This window comes from Callithrix jacchus, chromosome 6, assembly GCF_049354715.1.
Source record: "Callithrix jacchus isolate 240 chromosome 6, calJac240_pri, whole genome shotgun sequence".
In the NCBI taxonomy this organism is placed as follows: domain Eukaryota; kingdom Metazoa; phylum Chordata; class Mammalia; order Primates; family Cebidae; genus Callithrix; species Callithrix jacchus.
In genome coordinates, this window is record NC_133507.1 from 86,595,497 (window position 1) to 86,618,198 (window position 22,702).

A 22,702-nucleotide genomic window follows, 5' to 3' on the forward strand; every position below is an offset into this window, starting at 1 on the left:
TCAACTGAAACCCATCTTCCTTGAGGACACTTTCCCTACTTGTCTCTTAAGCAAAGGTTGTTCCCCCCCACCCCCTTCACCTAGCTCAGGAGCAGGAGCTAGAAGATACATTTCCTTGTACTCTGTTGCCACTTTTAGGCTGTTGCTTTCCCTGCTGAAGGTCATGTTTTGAGGGTCATGCTATCTGCTACCACCCTTGCCTCATTATCTTTCTTCTCCTCTCCCATTTCGATAACAATTTGCTGAGACTTCAAATAACCACATGGATGACTCATTCTATACCTTGTCCTCATGGTTCCTAGACTTTCTTGTTCCTAATAGTTATTTTCTCACTTGGCTTCATCCATGATTCATCCAAGACCTTTTCGTCACTTGTACCTGCATCACCTCCAAAGTCTTAATGTAGTCATTGTGTTGCCTGCCATCTCTTATGTTTTTAGCCCATTTGATGTATTACATATATTGTTTAATTTCTTTTTTGTTTGGTCAGAAACTCAAATTCACTGGCTAAAGAAATCATCCTCTTCCTTGATCTTCACCCAGTTTGATAATGCCAGTACCCCAAAAAATGGCACTTTGACATGCTGAGCTAAAGGAGCCTCAAGGTCTCTGAGATTCCCTGCTCCTGTCTCTCAATCTCTGTTTCTCTCAAAGCACAGGATGAAGTTGTTATCTGAAGTTCCATCATCTGCCTAAAGTACCAACCTGCCAAAGAAGAGAACTATTACCTCTTGTTTCTTCCCCACATTTTAATTAACTGAATTAATATCACAGAAAGAAAGACCAAAGTCTGTCAACATAACTGAACTGGCTTATGTCACAAGCCGTTGCCTGCTCTCTGGTCCCAACAGATATTGTCCCAGGCCATTGTATGTTCTTCAAGCCCATTGTATTCCCTCTAAAAATCACTATGCCCCTGAAATCATCCACACTTCCCCATCTCCCTTTTCCCTGTGAAGTATATAACTGTCTGTATCCCACTGCATGGTAGATGGAGTCATCACTCTGATATTCCCTCATGTACACTAATAAACTTGTATATCTGTCTCCTATGAATCTGTCTTTTGTCAGTTGATTTTAAGTAAACCTTCAGTGGGCAAAGAAGTTTTCCCTTGGCCCCTGTAATATCCATTACATGTAAAGATCTATTATTTATACTTGTCTTATTTCGACAAAATTGCTCTTGTCTTTTTCTACTATAGTATGTGGCAAAATTAACCCTGATATAACTTAAATGTCCATCATCTCTTCTCCCTATTCATTTATTCATCCATTTTTCATGGAGAATGCCCACTCTGCTCAGAGCTACATAGAACAGTGAACAAATAGTTCCTTGCCTTCATAAAACTTATACTCAATACTGCTAGACTTTCTTAGACTCCTCTTTTTACCTTCTTAAAAACAGCTTTTTCTTTATTTCTTCTCACCTAGAACATTCCACATACTTCCCTCTCTATTCTTGGCTAGTCACCCAGCCATAGGGTAAAAGAAACTAATCAGAGATGTACATTTTAATGTTCCCACCTCCTAACATACCCAACTGTGCATGGACCCATCTGTCTTCCTTCAATTTGCCTGTTGTTTTCTTTTGTACACATTTCTTCCCTTGTGCTGCCTTCTTGAGGACTTTGTTTCCCTGAATCATCAGTTTTCTTTTCTGAGCTGGTTCTTACTAGCATGTAAGAATGCCAAAACAAGGATCTTTCATGTTAAAAACAAACAAACAGAAAACAAAACAAAACATAAAACCACAAAACAACAAACCTCTATTGACCCCACAGTCCTTTCCTATGCTTCAAAGCAAAATTTCCCTAAAAATTGACTAAACTGTTCATGTAATCTCTTCTTTGCCACTCTTCATGGTCTCCAAGCCAGATCCATCTTCTCCATTCCATTAAAAGTGGAGTGCCGTGAGGCACACCTTTCCTTAGTTGCCTCGACACCACATTGCCCTGGGATTCTTCAGTTTCCCCCTGTCTTTTTGGTTACACTTTCCCAGTCATTTTCAATGGACACTCCCCTATTTCTCCTCTAAATGTTGGCGTGACCTGTGACCAGTCCTAGACCATCTTATCTTCAGCCGCCTTCTCTCCCTAGCTGACTTCATCTAGCCTATGGCTTTAAATAATACACACATGTTTATATTTATATCTCTGGCTGTACCTTCTCCCATGAGACCCAAATACTTATTGCCTATTCAGAACGTCCTCCTGGATATGTGGTAGACATCTAGTCATTGCAAACTTAATGTGTTTAAGAAAGAAGTCTTGATTTATCCCTTGACTAAACTATCTTTGCTCCCCAATCTTTACCATTGCAATAAATGGCACTAACATCCAGCATCTTAGATGGAAAGGTCCCTGATTTCCTGCTGCTCTTCTTCACTCTCTAAGATCAATCCATCCATGTGTCATCTTGATCATTTTTCTGAAAGGTACTTCCATCTCCTCTGCTTCCATCCTTATCCACACCATTGTCTGTTGCTTGGTCTCCCTGCTTCCATTCTACAACTGTTGTAATCCTTCCATACCCAGAAACTACAATGATCAGTTAAATCAGATCATGTAGCTCCCCTGACTACAATGATCTTAGACTTCCAGTATCACTTAGAATGAAGCCTGGACACCTTGTAACTCCCCAAAGGGCTCCCTCTGCTCTGTCTGGTGTCATCACAAAATACTTCCTGCCTCACTATTTTCCCACTGTGCTTCTCTCTCTTCTGTGTCAAAACTGCATGAATGAGCTCAGCTATGCCCTTGTGGTTGCCTTTCCCTGGAATGTTGATTTCTGGTCTTATCATGTGCTGTCTCCTTTCATATTTGTTTCTAAAACTTCCAGTGAAATATAAGCACCTCTTAGACCTTCTAAAGTGGACCCTGCCTTACCTAAAGTGGATATCTTATCACCACTCCATATCCTCATAGTATAATTGTCTTTATTCTCTGAGAGAAGTTATAAGCTAAGACTATCTTGTTTATTTGACTAATTATGTGTTGTTTGCTGCTTCCAGTAGAACACAAACTACTTGAGGGCAGGGACCTGGTCAGATTCAATACATTCTGTATCTCCATAACCTAAAACAGTGCCTTTCCTATGCAAGGCTCACAGTAAATATAGGTTGAATGAATGAATGAATTATAACCATTAATACCACAAAGGAACTCATAGGTAAAAGGAAACACGCCTGCAAGAAGGCAGGAGACAGAATCAGTTCTGGAATGGCAAATGTGTGTCCCAAGGATCCTGGAGAAAAGTGTTGGGTTGAATTTTTCCTCCCTTGGTTACAAAAAATTAGTTGCTATATCGTATTTAAAACCAGTGAACTACATCCGTATACCAGACTGCCCAGATGGTAAAAACAACATGAAAGTGAAAAAGTAAGTTTTGAAATGAAACAGAGTATCCATGTATAAAAAATGCAAGCTACATAATACATATATTGTTTATATATGCAACTTATGTGGTAAAAGTCTAAAACATTGATTTTTTTTTTTCCAGAAGAATCCATGCCATATTCATTATAGTGGTTACTTCTGAGGTGGGAAGGGAATGAACTACAGGCAGGAAACAAAAGACACATCGATTTTATCTGCAAAGTTTCTTTTCTGTTATTTAAAAAGTCTGAAGCAAGTTTGATGAAGTGCTATCATTCTGCAGTTGGGTGGGGGTGGGTTGATGCACATTTATTATATTTTTCTTTATAATTACTATACTTTAGCATTAAAAAAAAGTTAGGGGCTATTATATACCTGTGGCCTGAGGGTAACTTTAGGAATTGAGTCATAAAATATAATGTTCTTATATTTAAATCAAGGACTAATTAAATTTGGCATCTATCTGTGTGATTCTTGGGTGGGCTCCCTTCTGACTGGCGTCTGTGTTTTTGGGTCAGACTGAAGTGGTGTGGAATGTGGAAATAGGAGGGAAAACATCTGTGTACTAACTCAAATATCTCCACTGTTCCTCCAGGGTCTTAGTTTGCATGTTTGTTTTGCTTTGTTTTCTGACATAAGGGTGGCAAAAGCAACGAATGTTGTTTATTGAGGATGTTTAACATGTTTGGGACTCTCTGTACATTATTGCATTCAATACTCACAACAATGGTGTTAGGTGGGTATTAGTATCCCTGTTTTATAGGTCAGAAGGCCGAGACTTTGAGGTAACTTATACCCAGCCACACAGCCAGTAGATGCAACAGAGGCAGGAGTCAAAGCTAAGTTCATTTGACCCTAAAGCTGGTGGGTTTCTATTATACTACTTTGCCTATTGCACTCTGACCCCAAAATGCCTCTTTAACTTCTAGAATGTTCATTTCAGGCATTGCTTTGGATTTAAAGCTGCCTCCCATTCACCCACACATTTGGTCAATGATCTAGATCTTTCATGAAAGATGGTTTAAACTGAGCTGAGTTTCAAGTCTAAGAGACTGATAGCCATATGACTTAGTATCCAGCATTCCTACCACAAACTGGAATTTTATGGATAAAAAGTCATAGATGTATGTCATATGTGCATATGTACTAACTTCTCAACAAAACATATATATGTGTGTGTCTTAAGAGTCCAAGTGAAAGTAAAGAAGCAAAAATGAATAATATTAAAAACCGTATTTTCCAAATTTTGAATTTGAGCTAACCAATACTGTGCTATGTGAAGTAGTCAAGATTTATTATTTCATTATTTCACGATTCATTGCTTTTTTTTTTTTTTGAGACAGAGGGCTGGAGTACAGTGGCATGATCTTGGCTCACTGCAACCTCCACCTCCTGGGTTCAAGCCATTCTTCTGACTCAGCCTCTCGAGAAGCAGGGATTAAAGGCACATGCCACCACACTCCGCTAATTTTTGTATTTTTGTAGACACAGGGTTTCACCATGTTGACCAGGCTGGTCTCAAGCTCCTGACCTCAGGTGATCTGCCTGCCTCAGCCTCCCAAAGTATTGGGATTACAGGCATGAGCCACGACTCCTGGCCTCAGGATTCATTTCATTTTGATATTCCCCAAAGCAGCTAGAGCAATGTCTTTGCAATGAATGTGTCAAACAAGTGACATGCATTTGGACAGCTATCCCCTACATGGGGCCCTGCCTCTCATCTGAATTTTGCATGTTGGTCTGGTGTGCCGGAGTCTGGTCCCCAGGATTCACCCCCAGGTGCCACTCCTAGAAGCTCCTACCACAGCAGCAGCCCATGAGAGATGAATCTGCCTTGCTGTCTGCTGGATGGAAAGGTCCATGTGGGCTACTGTGTTCATGAATGTAAAATGGCTTATAAATTATTCAAAAACAAGTCATACATTTTCCTTTTAAAATGTCTTTCTCACTGTCTTGGTCTGTTTTCTGTTGCTACTAACAGAATACTTAAAACTGGGTAATTTATAAAGGAAAGCAATGTGTGGAGGCTGAGAAGTCTACATCTGGTAAGAGCCTGCTTGCTGGTGAGGACTCTCTGAAGGGTGGCAGAATGTTCCATGGTGAGGTGACTGAGTGCACTACCATGCTCACTCAAGCCTTTCTTCCTCTCCAGTAAAGCCACCAGTGCCCCTCCCATGATAACCCACTAACCTATGAACCTATTAATTCGTAAATAGATTGATCCATTCAGGAGGGCAGAGCTCTTGTGATCCAATCACCTTTTAAAGGCCCTCCCTCTTGGTATTAACACACTGGGGATCAAGTTTCAACATGTGTTTTGAGAGAGGGCACTGAAACCATAGCACTCACCCCCCTCACAAGTGACTGAGTTTTCAGGCATTATGGCATAAAAATAGAAAAAATATTTTTGGGGAAATGACCCTTCTATGTGTCTCAAAGAAAATAAGTTGCTGCCTTTCTGTTTTTTCTGTGTTACGGTTCTAGAATTCCTATTGTCACATAGGACACCAACAAAGTAGACAGTATTTCTCTTTCAGGGCTGATTGAAGAGTAGATTTTTTTTTTTTTAATGAAGGTAAATGAAGAATATTATTTAAAGTTATATAAGCAGAGGTGAAAAAGGATTTTTAACAAAGTCGTAGCCATGATATTGAAAATATGAGAGAGAAGAAATTTTAAAAATCGAGACATAAAAATCGAGCCTGGGTCCTTGGAAAAATAAAATTTTATATTAAATGTATAGATGCATGTTTTCTCTGATTTGTTGCTGTGAAATCATTTTGTTGAATTCATTGAATATCAACCTGTGGGCTTTGAGACATACTTACATTGGCCAGGATAACAGCAACTGTAATGCCACAAGCTTCTTGGCAGCCTTCCTCAGTATTTTGAAGAATCTAAACGCTAACAAAAAATCAATTTCTTGGATATAGAGGGCAGTTATACAAGTCAGTTTGTGCTCACCTGGGAGAGTGGATTTATTTGTAGAACTTTTAAATAACTCATCTAAGGGGAAAGAAGAGATTAGATCATATAAAGGAAAATTTCTGAGATTAAATAGGTCTTCTTTGTGACTTTTTATTTTGATTCCTTCATAGATACACTTGAGAATCACTTTGGGGTGCGGCTGGCAGGAGTAGTCCAGGCCTAAGATTTACTTAGAAAGGTAAATAAAGCTTCTTTTTATTGTCAAGTAGATTGAAATGCACTACAGCCAGATAACTGCAGCCCATCATGACAGTTTTCATTGGTCTCTATTGCTTCTTGGGCTCTGTGTCCATTTTGAGAGCAGTGGTCAGTTATTGTACCCTTCCCCCATCTGACTCATGAAAATGAATTTGTCTTTTAAATTTCTTCAATGCTCTGTAAGTTGATTGGATGGTGACATGGTTTGGCTCTGTGTTCTCACCCAAATCTCACGTGAAATTTTAATCTTTAATGTTGGAGGGACGGGCCTGGTGGTGGTGATTGAATCATGGGGCGGGGGCAGGTTTCCCCTTGCTGTCTCTCATGATAGTGAGTGAGTGCTCATGAGATCTGATGGCTTAAAAGTGTATGGTGTTTTCCCCTTAGCTTGCCCTCTCCTGGTCTGCCACGTTAAGACGTAATTGCTTCCCATTTGCCTTCTGCCATGATTGTAAGTTTCCTGAGGTCTTCCAGCCGTGCATCCTGTACAGCCTGTGGAACTGTGAGTCAATTAAACTCTTTTCTTTATAAATTACCCAGTTTCAGGTATGTCGTTGCTACTGTGGGAGAATGGGCTAACACAGATGGTTAGGTGAGATAACTCATGAAAAGTCACTTCTGTCCGATCTAGTTTTGTTTTACCTGCAGTATAATTTCTGACTGTATAACAGAGGACCTTTTCAGGTACCTTTTTAACAAATTTACAGGTGAAATGAGATAATGGCTCAAATGTGCTTTAAAACATTCAAACAAAAAAAAGTGGTAGACAGATGAGATAAGATTAGAAAAATGTCACTACCTGTTAAAGCTAGGCAACGAATATCTAGAGCTTTATTACATTATTCTATCTACTTTTGAGTATGTGTAAAATTTTTCTTTTGCATTTCTTAGCTGAAATTTTATTAAAATTTCTCCTAATCAACTATTTGGTTATCCTGAAATACTACTCATATGAGAGTCAGAATAAGTGCTTGGTTTGTTTCCTTTTGATATCAGTTTTCAGAATGTTCGTTTTCTTTGCGTCTTTTTTTTTTTTTTTTTTGGTGAGCAGTGAATTTGTATTTCCTTTATTTTGTTAGTATTGTTACCTGGATTTAGGAAACATTTTTGATATCTTTTGATCTACTATAGTTATTACACATTGTGCTGCTCAGTTTATGACATCTTATGCCAGTAGAAGTCTCTTCAGGTTGGTTTTGGCACCTTTTGAGCCAATTCTATTACTCTTTGGTGGTTCCCTTGTCTTTGGGCACAATGAGCTGCTCCAGAGTCACACTTTGTACATTTCCTGTCCAAGATCAAGAATCTGTTATTTCTCAGAGAGCTTGGGCACTTTAATCCATGCCACAGAGGTGTCTACCTGTTCACACTATATGTAGTGCACACTGTGAAGTAAGGTTACATTATGATAATATAGGTTAACAGAAATTTAATGGAAAGTTTCCTTTGGAAAAGCTTCTGTCAGATATTTGTTCTCATGACTGGGGGTGTAGCCCAGTCCTTGCACAGATACTACTTAATATTGTAGCCAGCCTGTACCAGCCAGCTAGCTCTTTTTACTTGCTCAAGATTTATTTTGGCTTCCAAACTCCTGTCCTGCTGGGTTCTATATGTAATAGGTTCAGTGGACTTAAATTTTTCTAGTGTCCAACTTTGCCTGTAGAATAACTGGCTTCTCAGTTATATTTGGTTCACACTCTTCCACTCAGTGTCTAAAGGAGTCAAAAGAAGCATCAACATTGTTACCAGTTAACTTGTCTTAATAACTTTTTTGGGCATGATAGTGATTGCTAAAACTATAGTTACCAATTAGTGCACACTTGTCCCCCCCAAGGCTTTGCATATACAATCTCATCCTCTCACGTAATCCTCACCACAATCCTATGAAGTGAGTGTTAGTGTTGCCATTTTACAGGTGAGCACACTGAAGTTTGGAGAGGTCAGGCTGCTGCTTTAAGGAACTGGGAGTCACACACAGAACTATCTGAATCCAAAGCTGGCATCTTTAACAATGATTTAATACTTTCTCCATGGCTCAGAAATGTTAGAGATACAAAGATATGTAAGGCATGGTTTTTCTTTTCAAGGATTTATAATCCTAATTGAGAAAGATAGGATTATATCTACAGAAAAATATATATATATTTCCAACATGGAGAAGCCTATGAAAAGACACATGTAGATGTTTCCCTTTCAATCCACCTACCTGGTGTTGCCAGATTAATTTTACAGAAACGTTTTGCTGTCATTACCCCCCTGCTTAAAACTTCAAAGGTCCCCCACTGACTACAGGATAAAGTCCAACTCTATTGCTTGGCATTACAGGGCTTCCAAAATTTGGCCCTTACCTGTCTTCTCATGTGTGAAATTCTGCTGTGAAGCTGGCTCATGAACTGGGCTCCTACACTAAAGGACACGTCTGGTGCTCCATGCTTTTGTGTTTGAGAAATTTTGTCACATTAAAGGCAACCTTGTTTTCCTTATTTATTTATTCATTTATTTTTTGAGACAGTGTTTCGCTCTTGTTGCCGAAAGTGGAGGGCAGTGGCGTGATCTCGGCTCCATCTCCAGGGTTCAAGTGATTCTCCTGTCTCATCCTCCTGAGTAGTTGAGATTACAGGTGCCTACCATTGTGCCTGGCTAATTTGTTGTACTTTTAGTAGAGATGGGGTTTCATCATGTTGGCCAGTCTGGTCTCAAACTCCTGACCTCAGGTGATCTGCCTGCCTCAGCCTCCCAAAGTGCTGGGATTACAGATGTGAGCCACTGTGCCTGGCCAACCTTGTTTTCCTTAGTTCTCCCTTTTAAAAGATGATCCATAAAAGATGCAAAGCCAATTGTCCCTCTAACTCCTCCATGGGCACTCAAACTGGTCTTACAAATACATCTTGTCAATTTCATCTCTGGGCCTTTGCTTGTGTCACACCTCTGCCTCGATGACTTCCTTTATTCCTTGAGTCAACTGTTCAAGACCCCCTTCTATCATGGAGCCTCTCCTGGTTTATCCAGGCCCTCATTTAACATGATCTCATTTGAAATTCTATAGAACTTTTTGTCTGTATCAATTACCATATATAGCCTTAAATTATCACTTATATATTTTTAAAATTATACTTGGGCTTTTTCTAATTATGAAAGTAACAAATGCCAAAAGCAAAAACTTGAAGATGTGCCAGGAGCAATGGGAGAAAATTAATTACTGACAATCTCACAACCAGAGGATCACTACTGCTAATATTTTGTTGTGTGTGTGTCTATACATAATACAGCATATAAACAATAGCATCATATTGTACCTATGATTTTGTAACCTGCTTCCTTCCATTAGCAAATTTCTTTTGCCAATAGTATTTAAACACAACTGATTTTAAATGTCTCCATGATATTTCATCATATAAATGTTCCTTTATGTAATTACTTGATTATATATTACTATATATTTATATTATTTTTCTATTATAAATAATGTTAAAGCAACTATATTTGGAGTAATACTCTAATACTTCTTATCTTTTTGGTACAGAGGAGCTAAAAATATTTGTCTAAAGGTAGACACACCCGTCTCAAAGTCACTTCTTAGCTCTCTTCCCTTGGGCAATGATATAAGTTTTCTAAGCTTACAATTTCTCATCTTTGAAATATTCATTACCTTACTTCCTCCATCATAGAATTGTTGCAAGATAACTGGCATGTAGTAAGTTGGTAGTAAGTGTGGAACATTATGATTTTTGTTTGTTTTTTTGCCTCATCTCTCTTCATCGATGACTATATAATAAATCCCTTAAGAAAAAGGTTTTGTTTCTGGGGTCTGTGTTTGTTATCCTCACTTCTGTACCACTGTATTGTGCATAAGGCTGACAATTGTTGGTTGATAATGACATGGATGCCCAGATAGGTACTGAATATTTGCTGCGTAAGAAGTTACCCTTAGCAATACCTCCATGCAAATTCTAAACTTTTCTTGAGACCTGAAGACTTTAAACTTTTCTCATCCAAATGCTCATTCTTGTTGCTAATCTTAGTTTTCTAATGTTCCATTTTTTCCCTGTGTTCTTTACCTTCTGGTTGTTACCATCTGTGTTGACTGGCCCTCCTATTGATAGATTGTGTTTACATACAAGGGGCTGGGAAGATCTGTGCTCCCTTCATGTGATGGTATTTCTGGGGCACTAATGCATGGCACTGTGAAACACATCTTTGGCTGAGCTAGCCAGTTCAAAAGCCAGCTTCACAGCGGAATTTCACACATGCAAATGAACCATTGTGATCTTAGTCATGAAAATTCATGGAATAGTGGCTAGTTCAGTGTGGATGACCTGTCAATTTGGCAGCCAATCAGTTGGTTAAACATCCAAATTACTGGCCAGTTACTCAGTCTAAAGCTAGTCTTCTTGCTTGTTACTGGGTTCTATGTAATCCTATTAAAAGCAATGACATTCCCTTTGATTTGTGGCAGCTAATGGTGTGGAAGTACCACACAGGCACAAGACATGTGTCTGGCACAGTTTACATATGGGCATTGTGAAAATGGACCACTTGTGTTACTGTTGGATTTATTCTTAAAACACTAACTATCTTCTTTTGAATTATAGGCAAAGTATCTTAATTTCATGGGTACCTCCATTTATTATTTTTATCAATTATAAATGGGAATTTCTCTAAGGATTGAATTATTTTTTTGGTATGTACTAACTTTGGTTGGAGCTATAGTTAGCCCCTTGGACTTACTTGTACTGTCAGGCTGTTGGACAGAAAGCCATGGAGACTCCTCAGGGCCTAATAGAACTTGGAATTTGATTGACAGTGACCCATCTGCAGTTCAATTTAGACAAAAGATAGCAGTATTGACAGGCTGGGAACACGAATTCCTAGTCACAGAGCTCTTTGAGAATATGAGAACTCCAGACTTGGACTCCAGAAAAATGTGCCAAAAATCTAGCATGAAGGTTCTGAGAGTTCATGCATCTGTTGAAGTCCAGGGATCCAGGGGCCCATGAAACCTATGTTAAAATTCCTGCATGAATGTCAGGGTAGAGAGTGGGAATAAAGACAGACAGAGAAACAGAGAAGGAGACACAGAGATAGAAAAAGATAAAGAGAGCCACGGAAGTAGGCCTGGAAGCAGAGAGAGACTGAGAGGCTGAAAGTAGATGTAACTGCAGTTCTCTGAGCGGAACATAATCTCCCGATGCTGTGCACAATTAGGTGCTAATAAACACCTTCTCATATCCAGAATCTTGAGTTATCTTATCAAATAAAAATCTCCCATATGAAAGACATGATATATCTTTCACCTGAGAATTTTTGACAGTGTGGAGAAAATATACAGGAATAAGCATTTCATTTTAAAGGCAAGTATGAAGACTTTTAAGAGAATAGTATAAGTTAGAGGGTCAGTTGGCTTATAAATGCAAAAGCATTTGTGTTTATTGAAGGCTACTGATAGAAAAATTGTAGTAAAAATAATGCTGATTGGGAAGCCCCAGTCATATTTTTATTCAAAGAGTTTTTAATGAATAGTATTGTATTTTCACAACAATACTTTTTGTTAGATAGGGCAAAAACTGCCATATGTACTTTGAATATGAAGAAATTTGAGACATGTATGGAGACTTCTCTGGATTGATGAATACTTCATGAAAAAGTGAATTCTGGAAACCAGATTTCCCAGCTCTGATTCTCAGGTGAACCATATATTCCTGTTGAATATTAACACCCATATAGCCAGTGCATATTACAAATACAGTGTTACAGTGTCCTCTTGTTTCTTGAAATGAAATAAAATTAATGAATTTCAACATATGAACTGAAAATATTGTTCTTGAAATACAACAAAATAACAGGATCATAGAACTTTAGAATGGAGAAGACCCTGGTCATGAATATTTCTCCTACTCATGCTAAAGACAAGGGCCTGACCTACATGGCTTGAGTTTTGAAAAAGGACCTGGTGAATGGAGACATATAGAAGAGACACTAACAGTATAATGATATAAGGACTTTGCTCTAAATTCTTTTTTTCACCCCCGCCCCCAAGGGGAGAAGAAGGATTTAAAAGCATCTCTTCTATGTTTCACATAATTTAGGTGGAATGATTTGGTAACAATTTTGAAAAATCAGGTGTGAATCAAATCCAGTTTTCTTCTCAGACTCTACTTGGGAACTTTAAAATTTCAAACGGGGTTTCTAAGAAGCTGTCTCTATAGGATAATGTAAAATTCTTTACATTCCGTTGGCCTGGGAAATTTTATATGGCTAAGGAAATACAGCAGAATAATTGCTCTGCTTCTCAGACTATAGCAGAGATTCCTAGGGTAGGATAGGATGAACATGTTCATATATATCCACACATGTCCACATTCAATTGTATATGATTGATAGATACACACACACACACACACACACACAAAATTGTGAGCATTTATAGAAGTATTAGGTCTCCGGGATATTTTAACACCCTTCATTTATAACTTGGTTTTTTTGGGGAATTATTTAGCTATACAAGATATCACCATATTCAGTTTTTTTTAAAATATAATAAACATGTCTAGTCAAAGAAGGCATTAATGAAGCAATTCCCTAAATAAAACAGCCCATGATATCTGAGTTGCAGCAGAGAGAGAGTGTGGTCTTTGTAGTTTAATCAAGATCACAAGACTTGTTTTGAGCGTCTGTCATCTTTAATTTTACGGCACTTCATTTCAGAGTAGGACTGCCAGGGTCACATGCAATTAAAACACAGGCAAGATTTGTCTTGTGAAATCTTAACATAAAAAGTAATGTGTTACTCCATTTTAACTTTTCTACTGAACTCTGTGAACTCACTAATTACTTTTCCCCCCTCTTGTCACCTTTTTGATATGACATGTATTTTATAGAGGAGATAGAAATTTGGATTTTTTAAATATCATGCATATGATTGAGGATAACAAAATTAAACCAGAGAAAAAAGGAATGCGTTTTTCAAAAATACATTTTTTAGTAATATCTGAGTACTCCAGCTTCAATTACAAAGAACCTCATAGATCAAATTCTAGGAAATAACTGTTAATCTGCTTAACTAGGGCAGGTAGAAGTGTAATAACAGACCAGGGATTTTACAGAGGCCAGGATCGTGAACCGGAGTTTATTCTCTGGGGTGCGGGCAAAAGCGCTTTTATGTGATTGGCTGAGAAAAGCATTAAAAGCCAGCGCCTACGTGGAGATTTGGAGCACAAGGAGGGTTGTTGCATCACAGTGATCAGTAAATTGCATAGACCCTTATTAACCTTATTGATAAGGAGCTTAGGGAAGACCCAGTCAGGCTGCAATATATTATTCTTTTTGTTCTCCTGTCTGTCTCAGTTTGCAATCCCGGCCGCTTTGTATGGAGAGCTTTTATGCTGCACCTCAAAATTCAGTGTGAGTAGCTGTGCCTTTAAGTTAGAGCCAGGAATGGCGCGAGAGCCAGCCCGTGCACAGGGGTCTCAGGGCCTATTTAACTGGTGCTGGGGACACCTGGAGAATGTTTGAAAATTTTGTGCTTAAAGAATCTTTTATATTACCCCTCTTTCAATGCAGCTGGGGTCTGTGGGGATCAGGGGATTATTTTTGATACCTGTCGAAAAGAGTTATGTCTACACTGATTTTCCATCCCTCACTACTAATTAACCTTATTGTATACAGGAAACAGTCTATTTAATACCTGCATTCTTTCTGTAATGCCAAGTAAAATGAAATCCAGTGTGAAATCTAGTTAGCGTTTGCCTTTTTGAAGTCATTTTTAAGTTTCCAGTTTTAGTGACTGTGACCTCAGAACTGATAGCTACAAAAATGGTGAGCTCAAACCAATTTTGGTTTCACTTGTATTCCTCCAACTTAAACGCTGCCTTTCTTTCACCTGGTCTGGTGAGGAGACTGGAAGAATGGAACATCCCGATCTGGACCATGTTTCTCTGGAGTATTCCATGTTGGCCTCTGCCTGTAGTTGTGAGGTTTCCCTTTATGTCCCATAGACTGACCCCTATCCATTAACCTGGTTTCTCTCCTTGGCAGTTGAACACCCGTGTCCCCTTCTTTTCAATCCAGGAGGTTGAAATTTGACAGACACATCATGGCAAAGTTGTGTAGCAGCGATGCAAATAGATGCTGAAGAAAAGGGAGGAATCTGAGCCCAGGATAAAATGCTAAAGAAAATCCCATTGGTGGAATGTTTGTGAGAGAAAAAAAAGGTAGGGTCTAGCAAGAAAGAGCAGAAATTAAACTGTGTAAAATGTCACCAAATGATGTGGAAAAATCCACATGTCTTCAAGTATGCTGCACAATATGGACTTAGAATACATTTTGCGAGTGATGTGGGAATGGTTAGCACAATGGTTACATTCCTGCTCTTCAAATTCCAGTGTGTGTACATGCGCGTGTGTATGCACGTGTGTCAAGCAAACTTGTCAGCTTAAATGGTGCCAGAGGAAAGTGAGGATTTTCAGGCCACTGCCTTGTATTTTCCAGATTTCTTGGCTTTTAAGATTTTCATATGTGGTCGGAATGCCTGTGCCCTATAACGTTTGTCTGACATGTAAACCACACATGGATAAGTGCAGGGAAGGGGAGTGGAAGATGCTGCTGGGTGTCACAGATGCCTAAGACCTCTTCCTCCTCCCAGCTGATATGAAGCAGGATATCAAAATTTGCTGTCAGATATGTATGAGTTAGATTGGTGAATCTTACCAGCTCTCTGCTGCTTCTGTGATTTAGTTAAGCATTTCTTGGGGACTTACACTTCAAGAGAGGTAGCTGAAGGAATGTCTATCTGTGGCCCTTGTTTAGGTGGGACTAAGAGTCAACACAAATTCCAGTGATTTGGCTGCATGCAAGATGCTACATTTAATTTGATAGGAAACCCAACAGTGGATCACAATTGTATTTAATGTTGCTTATGTTCTGGGTGTTTGTCTGGGTTCATTGATCGATCAAATGTGTACAGAGCCCCAGCCATGGGCATGGCGTGGCCACTCTCACTCACTGCTTTCTTAGTGCTCTCCTTATTAAAAGAAGAGTGTTCTATAGAATCCAGATGATTACTTGAGAAACTTGTGGACCCTGCATGCTTCGCGTCAAGCAAAAAATAGCAAAAATCCGCTGGAGAAGTCTATATGGAGTGTGTCTATGTGTGTGTGTATGTATTCTTCTTCCAGCTTCTCTTACCAAGACAGCTAGACATTTTCATTTTGACAATACTACTACAGAAAATTGTCATCTTTTTGTACAAAATGTTCACTGCATTCTCATCATTTGAATGATTCAGGATCACTCTGACAGCATGAGACATGGCATGTCTTGATGCCTGCCTCTTTTTCAGTTATATTTAAGAGGAAGGCTGCTGGATCCCACTTTTTAAATCTTTCACAGGGACCCCTAATGGGCCAGATTTTAGTTCAATACAATATTAGACAGTATGATATGATAGTTGATAACAGGATACTGACAAATATGATCCAACACAGCATAATATGATGTAATGTGGGGTCGAAGCTACCCCTACAGGTACCTGTAAAGATAGGTAAAGATGCTTCTGTTCTGTCCTCTCTGTAATGCAGTAGGAAAATATATTACAATGTCTGTGAAACATGTAGGCAAATGAAATGCTACACAAATATTAAAATTAATATAAATAACATGAATGAGATTAACCATCTACTCATAAGAACAGAGGTACTCTATATTTATTTGAAAAAAATGCATAATATCCCCCTTGTTCTTCTATGAAAATTCATATGAAAGTGAAACTTTCATCAGGTATTTTAACAGGAGAGTGATCAGGTACCCACACGAGTAGTAGAAATAGTTGGGGATGTTTATGCACTTAAATTTTTTGGTGTCTTAACTAAATGATCATATGGTACAGTGGGTCATATTTATATTCAATATACGACCACTTGGTCGTATTTATATTCAAATATTGACCTGGCACATACTACTTACATACATGAACTTGGTAATTTCATTATTTTTCCTCTCAATTTCCTTATGTATAAATCAGGGATAATAATAGTGTCTTCCACCATAGAGTTACCAAGATTAAATAAAACAATATGTATCAGTTGCAGTTCCTGGCATATAACAAGTACTCTATAAATGTTAGCTAATTAAAATTAGTCTTCCCAGGACTTAATTACTTGATGATCCTCTGGGTGGTCAGGGAAGCAATATTGGCTCAAGAGAAAGGAGGGAGAGGTCAGAACCGGGTGTGATAGAAGTGAGCCTACGATCATCTGGGGATAATGCTGGTACCATCCACGCTCAATGACTTGGGCATGACTTGGCCAAAATAGCTTAAAATGGTTACTGTCAAATGCCAAATACATTGCCAGAATCCAGAATTAACCTCCATTGCAATCTAGCAAGTAAGTCAGAAACAGGCCTGGTATGGGGGAGTTCTGCATAACAAGAGATGGCCTTTGCACTTAGCAGTCGTAATGAAGAGATGTCAGGTAAAGCCTCAAAGAAGTTTAATAGCATGATGCACCATAGTATCAGTTTCTCTATGTGCTGCTGCTCTCTGAATTTAGACTTGCGTTAACAGTCCTATAGCAATAATCTTCTGTCTGGCAATGGTGCCTATAATTTCTTCCTGCTTCAAATTCCACTCCAAAATGTTGCCATGAGAATCTTTACGGCTTTGATAAAGTTACTTCCCTGCTAAAAAAAGACTTTCAGGGTCTCAAAATTGACTAGACACTTAGGATAACACATCTTAGTATGCTATTCAAGATTTTTTTTTTTTGACTTGGTTTCAACCTCCCTTCTCATTGTTTTCAGAACATAAAGTTATTATTAGTCAATAAACTGGAAATCCATCATCCACATCTTTTAGGGATAACTTAAAATTTCATGACGTATTACCTGTTTTAATTTCTTTCACTTTATTTACTCTATGTAATTCCATTATATAGCCCTGAAAGGCAAAATAAGACAAGTAGAAAACAGAGACCCAGTTAGAGTAAATAATTTGCTCAGGGTTGACACGGTAAGTTCTCCTAAGTGCAAAGTGTGCATGTTTTTTGCTCTTTCACGTTGTTCTGGCTCATTCACTCATCCCCACAATGTGTTCCATGTGATACCACTTTCTGGGGAGCAAGTTTTGTGACATTGAGGTCCTTGGGCTGAGTCCACTGAGCTGTTTTATTTGGTGCCCTTAAAAATCAGATTTCACATAAGATCCTGCATTTCTGGCTTTTCATGAAAGAGCTGAAGGTCTGGCAACATTGAGCCCACATTCCCACATAAGCAACATCAGCTCCAACTGAGTAGAAGCCGACCCTTTTGGCCAGGCGTTGAGCTTGACTTTTCCACAGCTGCTACCGCTTCATACGCCTGCTGCCTGCTCCTCTTGACTCGTTTTTATCACTGCCCAGCCCCCAAAGCATCTGAGTTTGCAAACCTTGGTTTAAAGAAAGAAAGAAAAAAAAAAAGAGCCATCTATGTTCTAAAGATAAGATGAAACAGTGTTGAAGATATAAAATGTGATTATTATATTTCAAGAAAGTCTTCAGTTTTTGGTATTAAGATGTAAGTTTCCCAGGAGAAAGTTGATGTTTTTGTTTTATTTTTCATTTTTGACAACAGAGCAATTTGACCCAGAACCCTTAGCAACAGTCCTTTTTGGATGAAAATCTTTGCCGGGCCTTTTAATTAGGAATTGACAGGGTGATTAACTTAAAATTCACAAAAATAAATGTGGAAAAGAGAAGTACAGGTCAATTTCTAGCTGTGTTAAACTGTAAGGACAGCACCATTGGCAAGTGATTGCTTCCTTTAACAGCTTTTAAATTTTTTCTTAATTGGATCCTTTGTTTTCTAATTGGATAGGGAGAACCATCATATGGCTTTCAATTATTAGCTGTGGCACGGTGATCCTGTCATATGGCACACGCTAAGAAAGTCAGACTGTCAACATATAAGATGAAATATATACCATCTCCAAGAAGCTTTTTGTGTCAATAAGAAAGAGGGGAAGGAAACCTCCCATGTCCTGGGTAGGTAAAAGCGTGCTGAAACGGGACATAGTAACTAGCTTGATTTTCCAGGGGCTTGTGTTTCCATTCTACAGACTAGGTTATAATTTCTTAAAATGTTTCATCATCGTAATTAGAACTGACCCTAAGAATATAAAATTATAATTTTATTCCTAGAAAGTGTTACAAATTTTACAAACACATATACACTAACACACAAACACATACATGAGAAAATGCTGCTCTCATCAAACTAATTTTTCCCCTGCCCATTGGTGAATTTAGAGATTCTCTAAGAAACAAAGTTTCTCTATAGCTTTCTGACTTTACAACCTCGATGGAATCCCTTTGGCCTACAGGATTAAATCTGAGTATTTTATTGTGGTCTATATCTGATTCCAACATCTTTCTGTAGCTTCATATTCTGAAATTGCTAGGCACTTCACCCTTTATTCAATGAGCTTTTCACTTTTCCTTGAAGATGTCTGTTCTTTCATGACTCTGTTCATGCCATTCCTGCTTCCTGGTACATCTTCAGCATTTTTATTTGGCAAGTCTTCATTGGTCAAGATTAGATTGAAAAGGTTCCCTTCCCAATGAAGCCTCATCTGACTCTGTAACAGAGTCAGAGGACAGTAACTGTAACTGAGTTTTTTGGTCTTCTGTCAACCACTGAGTATTGTTAATATCTCCAGAATAGCTTCTGTTCTGTTTGCCCATTCACTCAACAATATGTTTGGAGCATCTTTATGTATAGGTACTGAATCCTGGGTCTACATGCTTACCAAGGTGGCTAAGGCACTTGATTGTGTATTGAACCGTAATTAATCATTAGGGATAGTCTCCCTCACTGGACTGAAACTACAGAGGGTAGAAATATTTGTCTTATTTTATATTTGTATCACCAGTGCCTAGAATTTTGCATAGTGCAAACGATGTGATAAAGAAATGCTCAGTGGCTTTTCATGACTTCTTGCTTGAGAATATTGACCAGTTTTATGAAATGTATCCTCTTAGTCAACCTACTATACTTATAATCTCAGCTTTTAAACATGGAAGACTTGATATGTCTATCGTTGCTGTATTTGAGATGTTACTGAATCTAGTAACTTTTTGGTGTAACCCTTTTTATGCCTTTAGTGTGTTAAGTCAGATCCTGTGATGGGCACTTTGGCTCAGCACCTTGGAATGGCCTTTTCCTGGAGAGGAAACACATTCTCTAATTAAATGCCCTTAGCAGGCGGGGACAGGACACAGCTGGGGTTTGAATCAGGCTAAATCCCATCAGATTGAAAATCAAGAAGCTGGTGCTTTTGAAGATTATAAATCTGGAAAGCAGCAGAGACAAGGGGCTGTGAGTCCCTGCCCAAAGCAGGTAGTGCCACTTCTCTTTGGCTTTCAGTGCTGCTTCTCTCTGGCTGATGCTTCCAGAATAACTTTAAAGATGGACATGTGTGAAGGGATAAGATTTTAATGCTAGAACGACTAAATCTACTCTCCCCCAACCCTTCAAAAAGGGAAGTAATCAAAGGCTTGGGAAAGACCTAATTGAGAGTATGGAATGGCATGGAAATGAGAAGGACTTGAAATAGAATGCCAGAAACTCTTGTTTCATATCTCCATGTTTTTCTGAAAGGCATAATTATAATTTTACATTTAAGAATCGATTAAAGCTAGCAAATCTGCCAACCCGCTGTTACTGGCGACTTCAGATCATGGGGTTCTGATTCATGTGACGTTTTTCAGATGAAACTGCACTTCAGCAGGTATTGTGATGGCTTCTCTGTTCTTGGCCACACGCCCACTTACTAGCGCCATTGCTAAAATGAAGACATTCAAAGGGGCAAGGGAGTCCTCTGCTTCCTCAGGCAGCTCCATGGATGCTAGAGCTGCCTGCACATCTGGCTGTCTGTTGACCAGACTCTCCCCCTCTTCTGAATACTCCATCTAGACAGACAGCCTATGCTGTGGAGCTCATTATTGCTCTAAGTGTTTGCTCTGGATCTGTGCTTCATGAGTTTTATTTACATGCTTTATTTTTCATTTTATGAATAAATCGATAACTTGACTTACTCTTTATCACACTGGATTAGTTTTATTTATTCCATTTGAATTTGATTAAAAAGCTGTCAAACACAAGTCTACATTTTTATCAGCAGAAGACTTTCATAAAACCAGTATGAGATGTGTTCAACTAGAACATACTTTTCAAAATAAAACAATGTTTGATATATTCTAGACAGTTACCCTTTTGTTTATCCATGACAACTGAAAGTAACCATCAAATGGATAAAGCAATCTAAGTCTAGTGAAGTAATCCTTAGGGCATATGAAAAAAAGCTTTTAAAAAAGTTCTTTCTAGATGGATTTAATGTAATTCACCAATAAAGCATCCTCAGAAGCATAATAAAAATTCTACATAAAATGACATAGCCAGGGAAAAGGAAGATATACAGTTTGATGAAGATTCAAAATGGATGTTAACATTAAAAATGAGCAGTCATGCAATTCCTGTGTAATATAAAGATCAAAATTGCCGGGCACTAATTTTGCTTCTAATTTATAAGATAGTATGTTTATGGGACTACAAATAGTATTTATAAAAGAATTCAATGGCAAATGCTTTGAACTGTCATTTTTCTTGAGAAAAATTGCCATTCAACATGTTATATTTATGAATTTCACTGTATAGCACTGCAAATAATTGGACTATATTTATATATACAAAAATGTTCTGGAAAGATGAAATATATCTGTTTTGGTTGTGAACCTGATCTCCATCATTCTATTTACAAATTAGCTTCTGCCCTCCTACCTCTTTGTGTTCTGTGTCCAAGTAAGTATGGAGTCATGCCTAAGGCAGCGTGGATATTGGGGAGGCACATGTGTGCACATGCACCCCTACTCTCAGCCACACCCACTCACATCATGTACACAACCACACACCCAATGCCCTGGAGCAGCATTAAGGCAATTTTTGAATCTGTGCTGTTCTTTCCATGTTATTTAATAGCATGAGTTATGCATAATGTGCTCCTGGAAGTGCTAGAAGGCATAACACTGAAGGGGTTAATGTAGAACACATATACACAAATATTGTCAATTATTTTATTCAAATGTTTGGAACTTAAAATCATCGTTAAGTTTTCACAAAATGAGGCATCTGTCACTTGAAAGGCAAAAAATGTTTCAGAAATATGTTTACAGAAATGTAAAAATATTAGGCATCAAGACAGATGTGGATGTATTCAGTAGCTTGTCTGTCAGTCTTCCTCTGAGCCGAAGATCTTACTGTACTCGCTCAGCATGAGCTCAGCTATCTGGTTCTGGTAGACCATGTGGATCGCCATGTTTCCTGTTTCATTTTCAGCTCGCAGAAGGGTGGGTCCAAATACAATCCCTAAGCTTTGCGTTGACATGAGATTCTTGGAGGATTTGGCCACTATCCTGTGGGGAGAGAGAGAGAAAAATATTCCACTGGAGTTTGAAGTGAAATGGTACTTTGGAGTGATTAAAAAAGGTTTCTCATTCAAAAAAAATAACTATATTACAGCACTATTTAGTCTTTTACCCTACATACTTTTTACTGTATGGAATTAGAACATATGAATTTTGGTGAAAGTATACATTGCCTTGTCCAACTTTTTATCGCCACAATACCTGGGTATTGTGGGTACTCAACAAATATTTGCGAAATGAATGAGTAAATACATTAAACAGCAAAAATGACTGTGAAGTTAACATGATTCAGCCTTTGAAATGCTTAGCGACAATTGAGGAGACAGGTAAGAGGCATGCAAAAATATGTAAGAATCCAAACAAAATACCCAGAACAATATCTGTATAATTAATAGCTGAAGGTAGACATGAGGGCTGAAAAAAATTAAGTTGTTCATGATTAGCACCGAGTAAAGTGTTCTTGGCAAATGCTGATTGGAATATGTTTTGTGGAGGAGATAGGTTCTGAGACAGTTTGCTATATGGCAAAATTCTAAGTGTCTCCATTCATTTGGACAGCCAATTTAGCTTATGCTGCAATAAAATGCAGAATCCTGTAGCACTTGCACAGGAAAAGAGCTCCATTGGAATCAAATATGTATTTGCTTGTGTGAGGACCCTATGGAGAGCTGGAATACCAATGAAACACTA

The 22,702-nt window shown here is 38.4% G+C and overlaps 1 protein-coding gene and 1 long non-coding RNA gene across 2 annotated transcripts in view; one reads left to right on the plus strand and one right to left on the minus strand.

The window, feature by feature from the left end:
• The window catches only part of LOC144576662 (uncharacterized), a 239,910-nt gene that overhangs the window by 122,976 nt on the left and 94,232 nt on the right, over nucleotides 1–22,702 (plus strand). Inside the window, exons 2-3 of the long non-coding RNA XR_013518951.1 lie at nucleotides 6,473–6,540; nucleotides 6,948–7,062. This is a non-coding gene — a long non-coding RNA (uncharacterized LOC144576662). The remainder of the gene's footprint in view (nucleotides 1–6,472; nucleotides 6,541–6,947; nucleotides 7,063–22,702) is intronic.
• The window catches only part of ARHGAP15 (Rho GTPase activating protein 15), a 660,617-nt gene continuing 659,564 nt past the window's right edge, over nucleotides 21,650–22,702 (minus strand). Inside the window, exon 14 of the mRNA XM_002749466.5 lies at nucleotides 21,650–22,000. Within this exon, the coding sequence (XP_002749512.2) occupies nucleotides 21,817–22,000 (184 nt within the window). The 3' untranslated portion in view covers nucleotides 21,650–21,816. The remainder of the gene's footprint in view (nucleotides 22,001–22,702) is intronic.